At 38.0% G+C, this 18,705-nt stretch overlaps 1 protein-coding gene across 1 annotated transcript in view; it reads left to right on the top strand.

Annotated features, from left to right (window-relative positions):
- TANC2 (tetratricopeptide repeat, ankyrin repeat and coiled-coil containing 2) overlaps positions 1-18,705 on the top strand; it is a 370,144-nt gene that overhangs the window by 296,420 nt on the left and 55,019 nt on the right. Inside the window, exons 14-17 of the mRNA XM_083378993.1 lie at positions 1,946-2,054; positions 2,971-3,093; positions 8,377-8,613; positions 11,967-12,152. Of these exons, the coding sequence (XP_083235119.1) occupies positions 1,946-2,054; positions 2,971-3,093; positions 8,377-8,613; positions 11,967-12,152 (655 nt within the window). The remainder of the gene's footprint in view (positions 1-1,945; positions 2,055-2,970; positions 3,094-8,376; positions 8,614-11,966; positions 12,153-18,705) is intronic.

The raw sequence follows: 18,705 nt of genomic DNA, 5'->3' as shown, positions 1-18,705 counted from the left end.
GTACAGATTAGGCAAAACCTGGCTCAAGAACAGTAACTGTGAGACGGACCTTGGAGTCCTAGTGGACGATCACTTAACCATGAACCAGCAGTATGCAGCAGCAGCAGTGAAAAAAAGCTAATACAACCCTTGGTTGTATAAACCGAGGCATAGAATCAAAATCATTTGAAGTATTAGTACTGCTTTATAAAGCCTTAGTAAGGGCACATCTGGAATACTGCATCCAGTTTTGGTCACCACATTACAAAAAAGATGTTGAGGCTTGGGAAAAAGTGCAAAGAAGAGCAACTAAGATGATTAAAGGTCTGGAGACTAAAACATATGAAGAATGGTTGCAGGATTTGGGTATGGCCAGCCTAGAGAAAAGAAGGACTATGTGGGACATGATAACAGTATTCCAGTATTTGTGGGGCTGCCACAAAGAAGAGGGGGATCAAATTATTCTCCAAAGCACCAGAAATAAGAAGAAATAATGTATGAAAACTAATCAAGGAGAGAAGCAAACTGGAATTAAGGACAAACTTCCTAACAGTCAGGACAATTAATCAGTGGAACAGTTGCCTTCAGACATTGTGGGTGCTTCATCACTGGAGGTTTTTAAGAAGAGACTGGACAGCCACTTTTCTGAAATGATATAGGGACTCCGGCTTAAGCAGGGGGCTGGACTAGAAGACCTCCAAGGTCCTTTCCAGCTCTATTCTGATTATTGATTAATGATTGATGAAATACTCATGGGAGTAGCTCGGGTTGGTAGTTGGGCTGTTGGTTTCATCTCCGAACTTGGCGATTTTGCTGCAAACATTTTGTCTCCATTCGGGGGGCGGGGGGGGAGAATGTCTTCAGTGTGCTTTGCATTGTGCTCATCTATCAGAGGACTGGACTTTAAATTGGTGTAGGTGTTGTATGTCCGGATGTTTCTGAGTCATAACAGACCATGACTCAGAAACATCCAAACAACAGCCACACCAATTTAAAGTCCAGTGCTCTGGCAAATGAACACAATTCAAAGCACACTGAAGACGTTCCCGAATGGAGACAAAATGTTTGCAGCCAAATTGCCAAGCTCGGAGATCAAACCTACAGCTCAACTCATGGGAGTGAAAGCAGTTTGCTTCCTGGAAGCTACCTGCTCCCTTCTCATCATTAATTTTTCAACATATGTCTGAGAAAAAGATAATAGGTTTGGTGTAATAGTTAAGGAAGCTATTAACCAGGAGACTGTGAGTTCTAAACCTGCCTTAGGCATGTTGCCAGCTGGCAAGTCATTCTTGGTCCTAGAAAGAAAGCAGTGGCAAACCATTTGCAAAAATGCTGTAAAGAAAACTTGCAAGGACTTATTCAGGCAGTTGCCAGGAGGTACAGACTTACACAGAGAGATACCACTGAAGTATAATCAATCAAAAGAAGTATAAATCCATTCATTAGTAGCAAGTTCTAAAATCGTTATTAGTCTTTTGATAGTGTTTAAATATGAAGTACATATGCACAAATCATTATTATTCCACAAGAATTCAAAGAAAATTACAAGTAGGGGCCACTAATTACAACCAAGATGATAGTGAAGATACATTATTTCATCACATATTTTTTCTTCATGATCATGGTAAAAATCACATCTGCAAGCTCATACTTGATAAATGTATTTTTCATGTTATCAATTTATCTCTACTTATATGTCAGTGATTTTATTCAGTCTAAAGCAAGGAGATTATTTTCATGAAATTAAAAGTTGAATAGCATTTAATATTCAGTTGTGGAATTCAATTTATTTAGCAGAAGTATATCATGTAAATAAATTGTATAAGTGAAATCATCATTTTTCTAGGATCTGGCTGTTAAGTGTCTTTACATACGTTGAAGTTAGACCTTTGGGTTCCTTTTCCCATTGTGTTTGTTCTCTCTCTCCCTCCCTCCCTCCCTCCCTCCCTCCCCTCTCTCTCTTTAGGAGCGGTCATACTTTACTTGCCTTTTGGTTTTCCCGTCAAGAGGGAAAACTCAACAGGCAGCAGACAATTGAGTTGGGCCATCATATTCTCAAAGCACACATCTTCAAGGTAGGCAGAAAAAAATGATAGCATCTGTTTGTTGGATTCTGTATACTGGTGTGTATTGCTGTTATAATAAAGCATAAAGAATGCTTACCATCTGAGTTATATATTAGTATTGTAGTTTAGTCAGTTAACAGGGAGAGTCAAGTTTCCATTCTCAGATAGCTCACTGCCAAAACAATATAAGATGGAAAGAGAAAAGTTACAATGTTCCTGCATGCTTTTTCTGTTGTTATCAGACACAGCAAAGAATAATTCTAAACCTTTTATTGACATAATTTCATTCATTATTCATTCTTTCTCATCCAAAATATAGAAGGGAACAGTAAATAGGTATATTAAAGGGCAATATGAATGATTATTGTTGTCTCACTTCTCTCTTGTGAACCTTGTGAACAAGATTGACAAGAATCTTGAAAATAATTTGTGTTTGACCTGGAAATCACTAATCGGAGATCCTCTTCTAAAACTCTGTTATAATTAATAAATCCTCATTAAAATATTTTTTCCATTGCTGAAATATAGTTTGTAGATCGGAAATGATTTTTATAGCCTTTTATTAAAGCCCAAAATCTTTTTAAAAATGGAGCATTAAAATTGTCATAAAAATGTGTCTGTAGGAATCCTGATTTCAGTGAGAGGTGATCCAATGCTAAACCAGTCTGATTATTTTCATATCTGATTCAGGATTAGAGAAGTTACTAAGTGACAGTAAAAAATGATCATTGATACTTTGGCTTTTCTTTCTTTGAGCATATAATTTAAAACATTCCATCTATTACAATATTTTTGCATTGTCTTAAAGAAATTATTCACTTTTAAGTTTGAATTACTGCTAATAGATTTGAGATTAAATTGTTCATGAGGTTTAACTACAAATGAAAATAAATGCTTAGAGTTATATAATGTTTATCTTTTACAGGGGCTTAGTAAAAAAGTTGGTGTCTCTTCCTCAATTCTTCAAGGGCTTTGGATTTCTTATAGCTCAGAAGGTCTTTCCATGGCACTGGCCTCTCTACGCAATTTGTATACACCCAATATAAAGGTACTAGAAATAGAAATTGCCTTTTAAGTTTCAGATTGCAGAGACAAATCCTCTTGTGATTTTGTCAAAATAACAGCTTTGAGTTTAAATAGAAACTTAGGATTCTGAAGTTATGAATAAACTGCTTGGACTTAGAGAAATTAAACATTGGTCATCACAGTTTGTTACCCATGATCCACCTTATGGAATTGCCTCTTTGGTTAATATTATGTTATGTTGATACCAAACCAAAATGACATTAATTTCATAAATGCGATTAATATCAATATTTTCCTTATATAAATAGCAGCTGATCCTGAACATTATGACATATGGTATAGGGTTTCTTGCCTGAGCAGGGGATTGGACTAGAAGACCTTCAAGGTTTCTTCCAACTGTGTTATTTTGAGAGATGGATTGAACCCTTTCTCTTGATCCTCTTTCCCTAATACTAGTTACTTTGGGTTTGAAGTGAAACTTCTATTAATGCCAAGAGATATTCTCTCCTGGAAAAAATGAAAAAAATATTTTTTTAAAAAACCAAGACAATGGTAGATGGGCAAAGCTTTTAACTGTAGGGTCCTTTTGCGCAGCATATTATCCTCTATATCTTCTCCTGCTCATTCCAGAGTGGAGCAGGTTATTCTGTTTATCCTATTTTACTCATTCCATATTAAGCAAAGCCAATATGTTGATAGATGTTCCTATTGGAAAGAACAATCCTTCCCAGATCTGGTTTTGTCTTGATCTGGAAAAGAACTAAACATTTAGTTGTCCTTAGATTTTTGACATTACATCAGAACAAGTTGGATAATATCCTTGTTTCGCATCAGGCAACCTGCTTCACTTTTGTTCATTTTTTTAATATTTCAGAAACTTAGTACTTCCTGTTTCAAAAACAGGTAGTCCTCAACTTACAACTACAATTGGAGCCAGAAATTCCATTGCTAAAGGGGATGGGGCAACTGTTAAATGAGTTGTGCCTGATTTTATTATCTTTTTTGCTGTGGTTGTTAAATGAATCACATGGTCATTAAGCAAATTTGGCTTCCCCATTGACTTTGTTTGTTGAAAGTCAGCTGGCAGTTACCTGACCCTGGGACACTGTGATCATCATAAATACATGTTGGTTGCCAAGCACTCAAATTTTGATCATGGTTCCATGGGGCTCCAGTTGTAAGTTTGAGGATCAGTCATAAGTCTGAGGACCAAATTTTTTCATCACAACTTTAAATAGTCACTAAGGAAATGGTTCAGAGACTTTACGAAGTGAAGAATTACTTGTGCCAGAACTTTAGCAAGATTTATATTCCAGTGAATTGCCTTTCCATTTTGTCTTCCTTTTATGTCTATCAAGTATGATAAATTATGATTTCCATAGATCTGAAGGTATTTCTCCAAATTATCAGATCCAGTTTCCTTATTTCTAAGGACATTTTACTGACATCTTTGTTACATCTTTGTTTGATATAATTAATGTAAGTTGTTATACTTTATCTGTTCATTCATACATTCATTCATTCATTCATTCATTTGATTTAGACATTGCCCAACTCAGACCAACTCTCTGCAGCTCTTAGACATAGCAACAAATCACAAAATATATAATCTATATAAACTTTTTATTTTATTTTATTTTTTATTTTAATCCCATTTATATCCCGCCCTTCTCCGAAGACTCAGGGCGGCTTACAATCTAAGCACAAATCAAATGTGCTTAGCAATAGCCTTCATTCTATGTATATGCCTGTTTATTAGGGCTTTCGCCCCCCCCCCCCAAGCAGCATTATTACAAAGTCAACTTATTGCCCCCAACAATCTGGGTCCTCATTTTACCTACCTCGGAAGGATGCAAGGCTGAGTCAACCTTGAGCCTGGTGGGACTCGAACCTGCACTAATTGCAGGCAGCTGGTGTTACTTAAGGAGGCATCAGCCCACTGCTCCACCAAGGCTCATAGAATAAATTAATGAATTAAATGAAATGAAAAATCCAGCTAACACACAGAAGCATATATTACACACCCAGCAAGGCATTGCAGCTCACCTAGCTCAGTGTCTGGGAGGAAAAACAGACACTTCAGAACATTGTCATTGTGGAAGCTACCTGCATTTCAGGGATTCTCATTCTAGAAGTCAGATGCTGTAACAGAGAAGTCATGCTTTTTGGGTTTCAATAAATAATACTGATTGAAGGAACCCGAGCATGCCAACCCTGTTGCTTTGAACCAACTGGGGAGACACCACAGTATATAAACAGTCCCTCAACTATTGGACTTATGCCATGTAGGGTTTTATACATAATACCCAGCACCCTGGATTGCACCTAGCAGCAAACTGGCTGCTAATGCAATTTGCAAAGCAAGAGTGTCATGTGAACACACTGAGGCATACCCATCACTGTCCATGCTACTGTACTCTGGCCTAGTTGGAAGCTACCAAGTGGTCTTCAAGAACAACTCTGTAGACCACATTGAAGTAATAGAGAATTTTATTAATTCATGTATTAGTTTTATATCTTGCCTTTCTACCAGGAAATAGAGCTCCAGAGTGTTAGGAGATTAAAAAAATATTTCTTAACAATTCACCAAGAATTTTAAAGACGTACAAATAACAAACAAAACAAACAAGAATGGTCAATTCAGTATATTCTTTCCATCCTGATCCTAAATTTGTTCTCATCTAAGTCCAGCCTGTTACTTTTTGTGTAGATTTTTAAGAAATAATATAAGAAAATTCTAAAACTCTTCAGAGATTCTTTAAATTTTCATTCTTTTCCCCAATCTCTTATCTATTATACATAACAGATTTTACACTGGTACCCTCAGCCTATTCAAAGTGCACTGCAATAACCAGTTTGTGAGATGACTATGGCATAAGTAATTGTGTGAAGGGGCTTCTAATCTAAGAATGTGCTTAACTGACCCAAGTTGCAGCCCAAAGAGACAAAAAACTAATTCTTTTGCTGCTACCAAAAGATTAAACTGTCAACTTTAAAAAATAAATTAAAAAGTCAATTGATGACAAAATTAAAAGAATAAATTGCAGTACATGGAGTAATAAAATTGGTTGTGTGTCTCAATTGGAGCAGATTTTTTATGTTGTGGATGATATTGTATAGAGCTACAATTACAGCTGAGGAAATCATCAATCATATCTCTTAAAATGTTAGAAATTAAAGCTATAAAACAGCAGTCCAACACTATCCTATTATGGCTATGCCAGGCAGGCAACAGCAACATTTAGGATGGCATGATGTGCCAACTCTGGAATGGGAGAGAAGCATGGCAAAACAGATTTGTGGATGCTTTAATTTAGATAACAAAGAATAAGATATCAGAGAAATTTTAATGAAGACTTTTAGAGATGAAGAAAACTGAGGTCAGGGAAAGAAGGAAGAGAAAAGGAATGGGCACAGTTGTAGAAGAAGGATCAATTCTTCTAACCCAGATTATCTTAGCTAATTTGGGTAATAAAACGTCTGTTAGAAAACAACCAAGCTCAGAGAGCACCAAGGACTCCTGCCAGTTGTGTCCTACTCTAGGGGATGATGTTCATCTCTGATTCACAGCCGAAGAGTTAGTGTTGTCCCAAGATGCTTCCATGGCCATGTGGCCAGGATGACTATTACACTAAAGATGCACAAAATGCTATTACCTTCCCACAGAAGTGATACCTATTTATCTACTTGCATTTACATGCTTTTGAACTGCTAGGTTGGCAAGAACTGGGAAAGTAATGGGAGTTCACTCTGTCTTATAGTACTTATGTCTCAAATTGCCAGTCTTCCAGTTGACAAGCCCAGCATCTTAACTGCTTGGCCATCCCACCCTTTTCATCTTAGATAGGACTATGCAAAAACATTAAATGTCTAATGAAAAATAAAGATAAAGAAATTTCACAACATTCAAGCAAATATATCAAACATAAGAGGCAAAGATAAGAGTCCTCCTGCTTCGGTAGGATCTAAAATAAATGCAATAATTTCCAGCTTTGTAATTATGAAAGGATTTTTTTAAAAAAAATTAATTTAAAAAAAAAAAGATCTGAAGACCTGATTATCTTAGTCTAATGATAAAATACTTAGGGCAATCTGTGGTTCTCCATTCCTTGTTTTTTGTGTCTTCTGTCTAAGCATTTCAGTCTTCCTCCTGAAAGAATCCACAATTAATGGGCAGTATGGGATTGTTTTCATGTCCACATTACATTTTTGTTCTTCAATTTCTCTTTAGAAGTCCTACAATCAGGATTTAGTCCAATATAGCTTCTCACTCAAAGTATGTCATTTGCTCAATGCCCAGAACTGAGGCTTATTAACACCACTTATCCAAACCAGTACATTGTTCACTATTTAATACAGCTCACTCTGACCAGTCAGAAGGAAACAATTACAGTTTTGATGATTCCTTAATTTGATCAACTTCTCCTTCAATCTCATGGCTTAATGAGCTAGTGAAGATCAAGTTCCCGAACTCCTCTTTCATCTTCAATCTTCTAGTGAGCAATTTGTTTTTCCAATGGCATAATCTCTTAGTTTGTTAAATGAAAAACCATTTCAGACTTTGGAAAAACCATTTCAGACTTTGTACTACCAGCTAGTACCAGCTAGTACAAGGTATTATTGCTTCTCCTGTCCTAATTAATTTCCTATGCAAAGCTTCAACTAGAGCAGAAAGAATGAGATAATAATTTCTGAACTTTTATTTGGCTTTTTGTAAATTTTCCACAGAAGCTGAGAAGAATGTAATCTTAGGCTAAAATTGGGCATAATTAGGTAGAACCTGTTCAGGACTTTCTACAGTACACATAATTTTTTTTAGACTCCCAGTATCCATGTATAACATGTAACCAGGCACATGTTATAATTTGGAATCTTGGACTAAGGTGTTTGAAATCCCTTCTGAGTTTTACTCATATCCAGATTCACTATTTTGTTTTTTCATCTGCTTTTTTAAATCTTTCAACTGGTTGGCTTTTGAATTATATTGTATTTTATTCTTTTGTTGTACTGTGAGCCCTCAACGTCTTTTGGAGTTGGATGTCACCTAAATCAAATGAATTAAATTAAATTTACAAATAACCATTCAAAGAATTGCAGCTATTAGTAAATAATCATTCATTCCATTCATCTCTATTCTTCTCATTCCAGTATTTCAAGAATTGCTCATCCAATTCAAAATCAGTGTGGGGAGATTTAGTACCAAAAACACTGAATTAATTCAGTTCAGAAAATCAAATTTTCTCAGGTATTAGAAATCTGGAGAATATTGCTCTAATATATTACTGTTCTGTTTCTTGTTGCGTAGGTCAGTCGTCTGCTGATCTTAGGAGGTGCCAACATCAATTACAGGACTGAAGTGCTAAACAATGCCCCAATTTTATGTGTCCAGTCTCACCTTGGTTACTCTGAGATGGTAGCCTTGCTGTTGGAGTTTGGAGCAAATGTTGATGCCTCTTCTGAAAGTGGTTTAACATCTCTTGGTTATGCTGCTGCTGCTGGCTATTTAAACATTGTGGCACTTTTATGCAAGAAGAGAGCCAAGGTAATGAAGAGGTTGGAATGGGTGGCTGCTAAGTTGGCATAGTTGAGCTACAGTATCTAGAACACTTATGTGGGATTCTATTGCAATAGGGTGGAGTTGCTTTTTATTTTAATCAGATAAGTGACTACATCTTTCTGATTAAACAGCTATGGAGCAAGCATGGGCATACATGCTACACTTATAAACAATGATTTAAAACAGCTTTATTTTTTCCTGAGCTCCTTTGGTAATCATGCAGTCATAAGAAAATTACACATTTCAATTAAGGAAGAGTAGCAGGATGTGACGTGCTATTACAAAGCAGGTGGCTGATTGAGTTTATGAGAAAATTTCAGCATTATTTGTATTAAGTGGTATTATAATTTTTTCCCAGCTACTTTGAAAAAGTTGAGGATCCAAACTGAAATGCAATCTGTATGATACCCTGGCTTATTGCATATATAAGAAATACAATATATTGGGAACTAGTATTTCCCAGGTTGGGAATGTTGAATGTGTCAGTAATGTCAATAATGTACTACCACCTCATATTATGCATGAGCAATGCAAGCAAGGTGTCTGCTAAGATGAAGAAAGCATGGGAAAGAGGACTGCCAGGTTTGAACTGTAGTATAAGGAAATACTATACCCTCATTTTGGCAAATTGATTTATTGTAATTGTTTTCCATCTTTTGCAAATCAAAATTTTTAATTAATCATATTACGTCAAGTGCCTTGGTTGCTTTTATTGAGGTTGAGTCTGATAAATAGCTTGATTTCCCTTTCTACACTTCTGCATTAGTGAGGGGAGGACCATCACATACACATTTGGGATTCAGAACAATGGCTACTGCCCAGTTAAGACCTTGTTTCAGTATACACATAAGACAGGTACTCAATTCAACCAACTAATCCAGAATTTGAATCATTTAGCCCAGCAGGTACAACAGAATATGTCACTACTGCAGACTACATAGCAGAAGAGATAGCAGAAGCGATAGCAGAAGCTATACCTGTAGAGCAGACATGTCAAACACAAGGCCCGGGGGCCGGATCCGGCCCACGAAGTGGTTTCATGTGGCCCGTAAAGCCATCCTGGAAACAGTGAGGGAATGGCCCCCGCTGCCTTGGCCCTGGCCCAGAGACCGTCCTTCTGCCAGAGACCCTCAGATCTGTCCCACTCCTGCCCAGGCTCCCATAGGCACCCTTGATGCGAACAATGTAGAGCTGGCCATGCCCACCCAGTAGGCCATATGCACTCTAGCCATGCCCACCCAGTAGGCCACACCCACCCTGGCCATACCCACCTGGTCCCCTGAGGGCAACCGCAATGCTGATGCAGCCCTCAATGAAATTGAGTTTGACACCCCTGCTGTAGAGGGTACCTGCTTCATTGCAAATATGACAAATCCAACTAAATTTACTACTTTTCAACTAAAGAAAATGCAGATTTCTATGAGATTGAGGACTTTCATATCAATAAAGCCAAAATACCAGGCAGCAAAATAAAGATTGACTGCGTGGGAGAAGTAATCATTTCACTACCAAAATGAAAGGGTGGGCAATTTAATTATGACGTGCCTATGAAATATAATATAAAATATGTAAAAATGTACTAATTAGTGCATCAGTACATGTCAAATACAGATAGTCCTTAATTTACAACCATAATTGGGATCAGCATTTCTGATACAAAGCAAGGTGTCATGTGACCACATCACTTAGCAACAGTAATCTTAGCAGTCCCAGTTGCTGCCATTGACCAAAAATCACAGATCCTTAAATGAGTACAAATCCCAAACCAAGCCATTCTGGGCTTGGTCCCTGCTAGCCCTGAGATAAGGGACTGTCTCAAACTCTTCCCACTCACCTACTTCCTCCCCATCTCTGTCCTTTTGGTCACCCAGTACCCTGCACTACAAGGCAGCAAGCAACCCCTGATTGCATGGCTCTTGGGCTGCTTGCCATACTCTGGAAAGGTGCAGTCACTCTAGCTCAGTCCCAGTCCCAGCCAGTCACCCTTGTCATCCTTCAAGACCTCTGGTGCCCTGCACCTTCACTAGTTTCTTGTTCTCACTGCTAATGAGGAATGCCCAGCTTGGCTACTGGGCCAAGCTTGGGTAGGCTTTGTACTAGGAAAAGAGGAGCCCTAAAGCTACAGCATATCAAAAAGCTGTTTGTGCCACATCTTGGGCCAGACTGGAACTGGGTTTTCACTGGGGGCAGGTGGGGGGGAGGCGGAATTCCAAAAGCAGCTCCAGCCACAGTGCAAAGTCCAATCCCAGCCAATCCAGCCAAGGAGTGCAGCAAAAAGGACATTTTATTTATAATTGGGTTATGGCAACGGCTTTCCATCTATAAGGGGGAGAGGCTTGTGCTTAGAAAGTGGGGGGAGTGACCTATGTATCTGCTGCAATGTATTTCCTCTGTTCTGTCTACTTTGGAGTATCTTACTTGGGATGTGAAAGGAATGTGCCTCCGGCCATCTGCCTTATCTCCAGTCAGATGGGAAGTAGCCATGGAGAAACCTGACAGCCTTGAGAACAGCACCTTGTCGTTGGTTTCTCACAACAACTTAATACCTATGGATTGGTTCAATTCAAATCAGCTGGTTGGACATTTGGGGTTGGGTTTGAAAGGGTTCTTTTGATGTAACGTTTTGCATGAGAAATCCTCAGGTCCTGCCTTACTCTCCTGCCATCAATAACTTTCAATAAAAGTTCCTGTTGAGACAATGCAAGTTTCAAGAGTTCTGCTTTCTTGGGAGGATTAATTGAGGCAGGTCCTTACAACAACTTTCTGCAAGTTTCCAACAACCAAAGTTCATGGGGAAGCTAGCAACAAGCTGCAAGTCCTAAGCTGAGAGGCAGATAAGTAGCTGCTGCCTGATGGGGGGGTGGGGTTAGGTGGGGGAAGAGGAGGGAAAGGGAGGGTGCACAAGGGGATACATAAGAGGTGTGAGTCAGGAAGGATATACAAAGATGTGTGTGGGTGAATGAAGCACGAATCAGGGAGGATACAAGAATTTGGTGCAAATTGGGAACGGTGGGAGTGAGGATGAGGTGCAGTTATAAGTGCAAACCTATTGTCAAGCACACAGATCACAATCACATTCCCATGGTAATGTTGGGACAGCCAAAATTCCAGCAATGATATAGCCCTATTTGCCATTGTAACTGAATAATTGTAGGTCAAGGACTACTTGTATTATAGAACATCTATTTTCAGAGGACATCAATTTTTAGGAACTTATTCTGGCTAATTCTGCATATATTTAGCCAGAGAAACATAGTAGAAATATTTCTATATGAATATTGCAATGAGAGTTACTGAAACAGTTTAATTTTAATTGTGGTTTTCCTTTTATTCTCAAGGTGGATCACTTGGACAAGAATGGTCAGTGTGCATTGGTACATGCAGCTCTTAGAGGTCACCTGGAGGTTGTCAAATTTTTGATTCAGTGTGACTGGACAATGGCTGGACAGCTACAAGGAGTGTTCAAAAAAAGCCAGGCCATCCAACAAGCACTCATTGCTGCTGCTAGCATGGGATATACTGAGGTAAATTGTTAGTTAGTCTTACTGAATGGCTAGGTAGCCTTCAACTTAGATGTTTACTCAAGATCCTACTTAATAACTCCTTATTTAAGTTTGAAAGAAGTCAAAGAATTGTCACTATTGAGGGGGACTGGATTGAAACAAGATGAGCATAGTTTTAAAACTGGATGAAGAAATATTGATAGCCTAAACTATGCTAATAACATTACTTTAACAATGCAAATGATCTACCTCTGTTTTAAATTTTATATTCTGCTTTTATGTTTTCAGCATTTTATTTGTAACAGCCCAGTGTCCCTCTGTGAGGGAGATGGGCATTTTCTGGATGTTATTGATTGATTAATTAGTTAAAAAGTTCTAATAATGAAAGTCAAGAAACGGAAAAAATGGGAATAAGATTAAATATAAAGAAGAACAAACTAATGACAACAGGTCCCACAGCAGGCTTTATAACTGACAATGAAGATAATTGAAGTGGTAGACATTACCTGTCGTTTATGATTGACTATCAACCGTAAAAGAAACAGCAATTAAGAAGTACACCAAAGACTAGCACTTATAGGGTAGCAATTATGGCCTTGAAAAGATATTCAGATACAGTGTTGTGTCTATGCTTGCCAACATCAGAGTCATGCAAGCAATGGGTTTTGTTGTGAACTCTATGGAAGCAAACATTGGATTTTGAAAAAGCAGGGTAGGATAGAACAAGTGTTGTTTTGTATTTTAGTGTTAGAGAAGACTTCTGAGAATATCATGAATAGCCAAGAACAAAAAAAAGCAAAGTGATCATATAGCAATTCAATCCAGAGTTTTCACTAAGGCATAAAAGACCAGGTTCAATTGGAAGAAAACAGAAGAGGGTGTCCAGTAGCAAAATTGGTAAAATCAGTTACAATATCAATGGGTGCAACATTTGAAGACCTGAAGGGCCAGACTGGGGATAGATCATCCTGGAGATTTATTTGTGTGATTGCTAAGAGTTAACATCAACTTTAAGTTTAGTAATCAGACAGTGACCACTTTGCCAGAGGAGGCATCAAGAAAAAGTGTTGTGGTCAAAATGAAGATCCTGGTACTAGATTATATAAAGCACATATGTCTAACCCACGGACATGGGCCACATATGGCCCTGGACAACTAGCAATGCTACCCCACAAGATAATAAAAAATATAAAAAATAAAGGACACTCGATATTTATATACATTAACTATATTTTATATTGTATATATGGCCTAAGTCAATTCATCTTCAACCAGTATGGCACAGGCAAACCAAAAGGTTGAGCTTTAAAAGTCAGTATTTTAAATACAGTATTTAAAATTTATCGACTCTCTCCCTCTCCCTCTTTCTTTTAAAATTAATTTTTATTAAACATTATTACTTAAATTACAGATGAATACAAAAATATATCAAGAAAAGAAAGAAAAGGAGAAAGGAAAATTGCAGAAAAAAATACAGTTTTAAGGAAGAAAAAAATAGAAGATGTCCACTCTTTTTTTACAAAAGTTACAAATTAATTCATTATCACTACTACTAATATTACAATGATTCCTTCAGATCCTTATTCAGTCTCTTTTTTCAGTCATCGAATCTAGAAATCACTATTTCACTTTTTTCCATTTTCAATAAAAAATCTATAAAAGACTATAGTCTTTTATAACGGTACTTATAGTGTCTTGTCCTGACCAAACAGGACAGTTTTGTTATCTCTGCTAATTCTACCATCTTCACAATCCATTCTTCCATTGTGGATACTTCAAAATTTCTCCATCTTTGACATATAATAATCTTACTGCAGTTAACATACAGTTAGGGGAAAAATTATCCAGGTTATTAAGGTTTTGAGGCTGACATTTGGCAACTCGAACCTGCAGCTCCCTCCACAGATTTAGGTCTGGAGACTGGCTAGGCCATTCCAGGACCTTAATGTGCTTCTTCTTGAGTAACTCCTTTGTTGCCTTGGCTGCGAGTTTTCGGTCACTGTCATCCACGATCCATTTTCATTGCTCTGGCTGAGGGAAGGAGGTTCTCACCCAAGATTTTACAGTACATGGCCCCTTCCATCGTCCCTTTGATGTGGTGAAGTTGTCCTGTCCCCTTAGCAGAAAAACACCCCCAAAGCATAATGTTTCCACCTCCATGTTTTGACAGTGGGGTTGGTGTTCTTGGGGTCATAGGCAGCATTCTTCCTGCTCCAAACACGGCAAATTGAGTTGATGCCAAAGAGCTCAATTTTGGTCTCATCTGACCACAACACTTTCATCCAGTTCTCTTCTGAATCATTCAGGTGTTCATTGGCAAACTTCAAAAGTGCTGTGCTTTCTTGAGCAGGGGGACCTTGCAGGTGCTGCAGGATTTCAGTGTTACCAATTATTTTCTTGGTGACTACAGTCCCAGCTGCCTTGAGATAATTGACAAGTTCCTCCCGTGTAGTTCTGGGGTGATTCCTCACCATTCTCACGATCACTGAAACTCTATGAGGTGAGATCTTGCATGGAGCCCCAGACCAAGGGAGATTGACAGTTATTTTGTGTTTCTACCATTTGCGAATAATTGCACCAACTGCTGCCACCTTCTCACCAAGCTGCTTGGTGATACTCTTGTAGCCCATTCCAGCCTTGTGTAGATCTATTATCTTGTCCCTGACATCCTTGGACAGCTCTTTGGTCTTGGCCATGATGGAGAGTGTGGAATCTGATTGATTGCTTCTGTGGACAGCATTCTTTAAGAGAATGCTCCTAATCTCAGCTCATTACCTGTATAAAAATACATAGGACCCAGAAATCTAGCTGATTAATAGGGGATCAAATACTTACGTCCCTTATTAAAATGCAAATCAATTTATAACTTTTTTGAAATGCGTTTTTTGGGATTTTTTTGTTATTCTGTCTCTCACCTTTAATATAAACCTACTATTACAATTATAGACTGATCCTTTCTTTGTCAGTGGGCAAGCGTACAAAATCATCATGGGATCAAATATCTTTTTCTCTCACTGTATGTATACTCATTTAAGCTTTTTATAATTAACTATAAGTCCCAATAAAAAAAGTTCTGGTTTCACTTCCGTATTAGTTTTCAAAATTCTTTTATTATCATCTGTTTTATTTTCATAAATCTACCATGTGTGTTAAAATGTCCCTTCATATTTTTTACAATTCCAACATTGACTAGAAGTATCTTTATGCATATTAGATAATTTCTCTGGTGTCCTATATCAGCAATATATCATTTTGCAAAAGTTCTTTTTTAACACAACATTAATTTCAGTTCCTTTATGCACAGGCTCTCCCAATAATCCATCTGTATGTTATAGCTAAAATTCTTGCCTAATTTATCATGTAATCTTTGACTTGTTCCTCTTCAGTTTCAAATTTCAACAAAAGTTATACATTTTTGCAGTCAGATGTTTGTCATTTGTACACAGATCAATTTTTAAATTCCATCTTGTATTGTTCAGTTCCCCATGACTATTTATCTGCATTAAATCTTTATTTCAATTATGCAAATGAAAACTATTGAAAACTAAATCATTCTCCAATTATTCTCTTGATTTTGAACTCTTGTCTGCCTATATTAATTCCTAATAAGTTAACCATTTTTCTTTGCCTGCTCTTTATTATAAAATACTTTCAGTGCTGTGAACGTAAAAGTATCTGTGGATGCAATCTGGATTGATACTTATTCCATAATCTTAGTGTGGTATTTCTCACATAATTATTTTTGAAATCTACTGCCAAGAATCTGACTGGTGAACCCAACCAAGGAAACACCTTCGAGACTTTCCAATCTCTTAATGCAAAGCTTTACTGAGTACACCATATTGGCACATATGAAAGTAAAACCAGCTCTGGCTGGACCCCTCCCAAATCCCTATAGTAAAAATATTAATTTCTTCCTCTTCCCTCTGGGTCAAGTCACATCCATCAAATTGGGAAATATTGTTATTAGAGAGCATCTCTGGGTATAGCCAGACACCTAGCCATTAACCTTGATTCCCACGGTCTGCTTAATCTCATAATACCTCTCTTTCCCCCACTATTATTGGACCGGGCACTTCCTTTTCAATCGGCCTCAACCTAGATCTTCTGTCTGGTTTCAGCAAGCTGCAATGAAAAACTGGGTGCACTTTACCCAATATTCTAGGCAGTTTCAGTTCTACCATAACTGGGTTGATCACTTTTACTACTGGAAAATGTCCTGTGTATTTGGGACCTAGTTCCTTGCACAGGATTCTCAATTTCAAGTATTTGGTAGACAGATACATTTTATCTCCCACATGAAACATTCCTTGGGGAACTGGTTTCTTGTCTGCCTGTTTCTTCTGACTCTCAGTTGTCTTATCTAGAGCGTTTTTCACATTACTCCAGGTACTCTTGATGGAATCCACCCATTCATTTAGTATTACTGATGAGGGGTTTTTTCTCAGGCATTCTGGCATTGGCTCAAACTCCAACCCTGTGGCTATTTTAAAAGGGGTGACCCCCGTGCTACTATGCACTACATTATTGTATTCCACCTCAGCAAACAGCAAGAGTGCTATCCAGTTAGACTGATGATAGTTGACATAGGAATGCAGGTATTGTTCCACCATTGAGTTAGTTTGTTCTGTGGCCCCATTTGTACTTAGATGAAAAGCCAAGCTGAGACCCTGGGGGGACTCTTATCAGCTTTATGAATTCACATCAAAACTTTGCCATGAATTGAACCCCTCGGTCTGCAATTATGCATTTGGGCACTCCATGCAGTCGATAAATATGTTGAAAAAATGTCTTGGTCAATCCCTGGGCTGATGGGAGGCTGGAGTAGGCTGTGAAATAGGCTTGCTTTGAGAACAGGTCCACCTGTTCAGGGAACAGTTCCACTCCTGGGCTGAGGAACCTTAGTTCCTCAACTGATGGGCTGTGACAAGCCATCAAATATCTACACTACATTGACTCTTCCCATTTTGCGGCTCTCCTTTCCTTCCACCTCAGAACTTGGATGGACACTTCCCCAGGGGAGATCGATGGGAAGTCTGGTTTGGTCTCTTTTAACATCACGACCTGCCATATCACTTCTCTGGTCTGGTGTTGGGTTTTTATTGCAGCCTCATTGTGTGCTGTCAGTGATTCGTTTTGGTGGGCTCCCATTGCTTGGGTCCCGGAGTCTGCTTAATCCATGGGATAGTCTTCCTTCACTGGCCCCCCTCTGGCCATCTTCCTCTGAATTTTCGCAGTTCTTCCATGGGCTACGAGACAGGCTGCAGGGGCTCGGGACACACACACACCGGTAGATTTTTAAAAGAGCTGGTTTAGTTTCAAGGTTCTGACTGATGAACCCAACCAAGCAAACACCTTTGAGACTTTCCAATCCCTTAATGCAAAGCTTTATTGAGTATATACCATATCAGCATATATAAAAATAAAACCAGTTCTGATTGGACCCCTCCCAAACCCCTATTGTAAAAGCTTTAACCTGTTCTTCCTCCCTCTGGGTCAGGTCACATTGCCCAATCAAGTTGGGAAATATTGATTTGAGAGAGCATCTCTGGGTTTAGCCAGATACCTGGCCATTGTCCTTGATTCCCATGGTCTGCTTTCTTAATCTTTGAAGTCTGCATTCCAAACCTCTCCCCTCCCTCTAAGTTTGTTGGCAAATTGAGAAGCAATGTCTGTAGCACCAACAAGACTGGGCTTCAAAACTTGACATCTACATTAACTTTATTGTACCATAAAAACTCATGCCATGCAAAGCTGGTACTGTAGAACTTTTATTTGCTACGAGACATTTTTCCTTTCCCAAGACCTCTTAATTCCTCCAGTTTCATTTTTGTCTCCATTAAATCATTTTACCATTTTGCTGTATAAGTTGTCCTTTCATAAAAGCTTTAATTGCAATCCAAACTATGCTTATGTCCATGCCTTTATTTAATTTCAAAGCATTTCAAGTTCTCTGCAGTCCTCAATTATTTATTCTTTTTGTAGCAAAGTTTCATTCTGCCTTTACTCTTATATGTTCAAGTCACTGAGTTATGATCTGAAAGAGGTTTTGGTAATATCTACATTTTATTAGTAGATGTAACAAGTTTATTAGAAATCCAGACCACATCTATTTTTAAGAAGTATGTTTCCATATATTTATATGCTCCATCATATATTTGACAAGCTTTGTTGAGTTGATTTAATTCCTTTTACAGAGGTTCTGTCTTTTTGTGGACAAAGCACTCCATTCTCATAATAAGATTTTTATTGTTTTTTCCCCCTCTACATACGTATGTTAGTTTTTCAAACAGCGTGTGATCTGGGTTCATAAAACGCTAATACATAATCAAGTCCTACTCTTTGGTTCTCTCTTCTAGCCATTTGTAGAATAGATTCCAACTCTGGTAGTATTCTGTTTCTTCTTTATCTTTCAGCCTCATAGTTAATCTGTCCTTCTCCACGCATTCCAGTATCTTTTTTATTACTTCTTCTTCTGAAGGTATTCGTTCATTCTTCCAACATTGTGCATAGCTTATTCTTGCTGTGGTTACAATATGTAGAACCAAATATAAGTTTTGCTTATTAATCTTTT

The sequence above is a fragment of the Vipera ursinii genome (genome assembly GCF_947247035.1).
Source record: "Vipera ursinii genome assembly, chromosome: Z".
Taxonomy (NCBI): Eukaryota; Metazoa; Chordata; class Lepidosauria; order Squamata; family Viperidae; genus Vipera; species Vipera ursinii.
The sequence above is the reverse complement of the archived record's forward strand: the minus strand, read 5'-3'. Positions and strand labels throughout refer to the sequence as shown.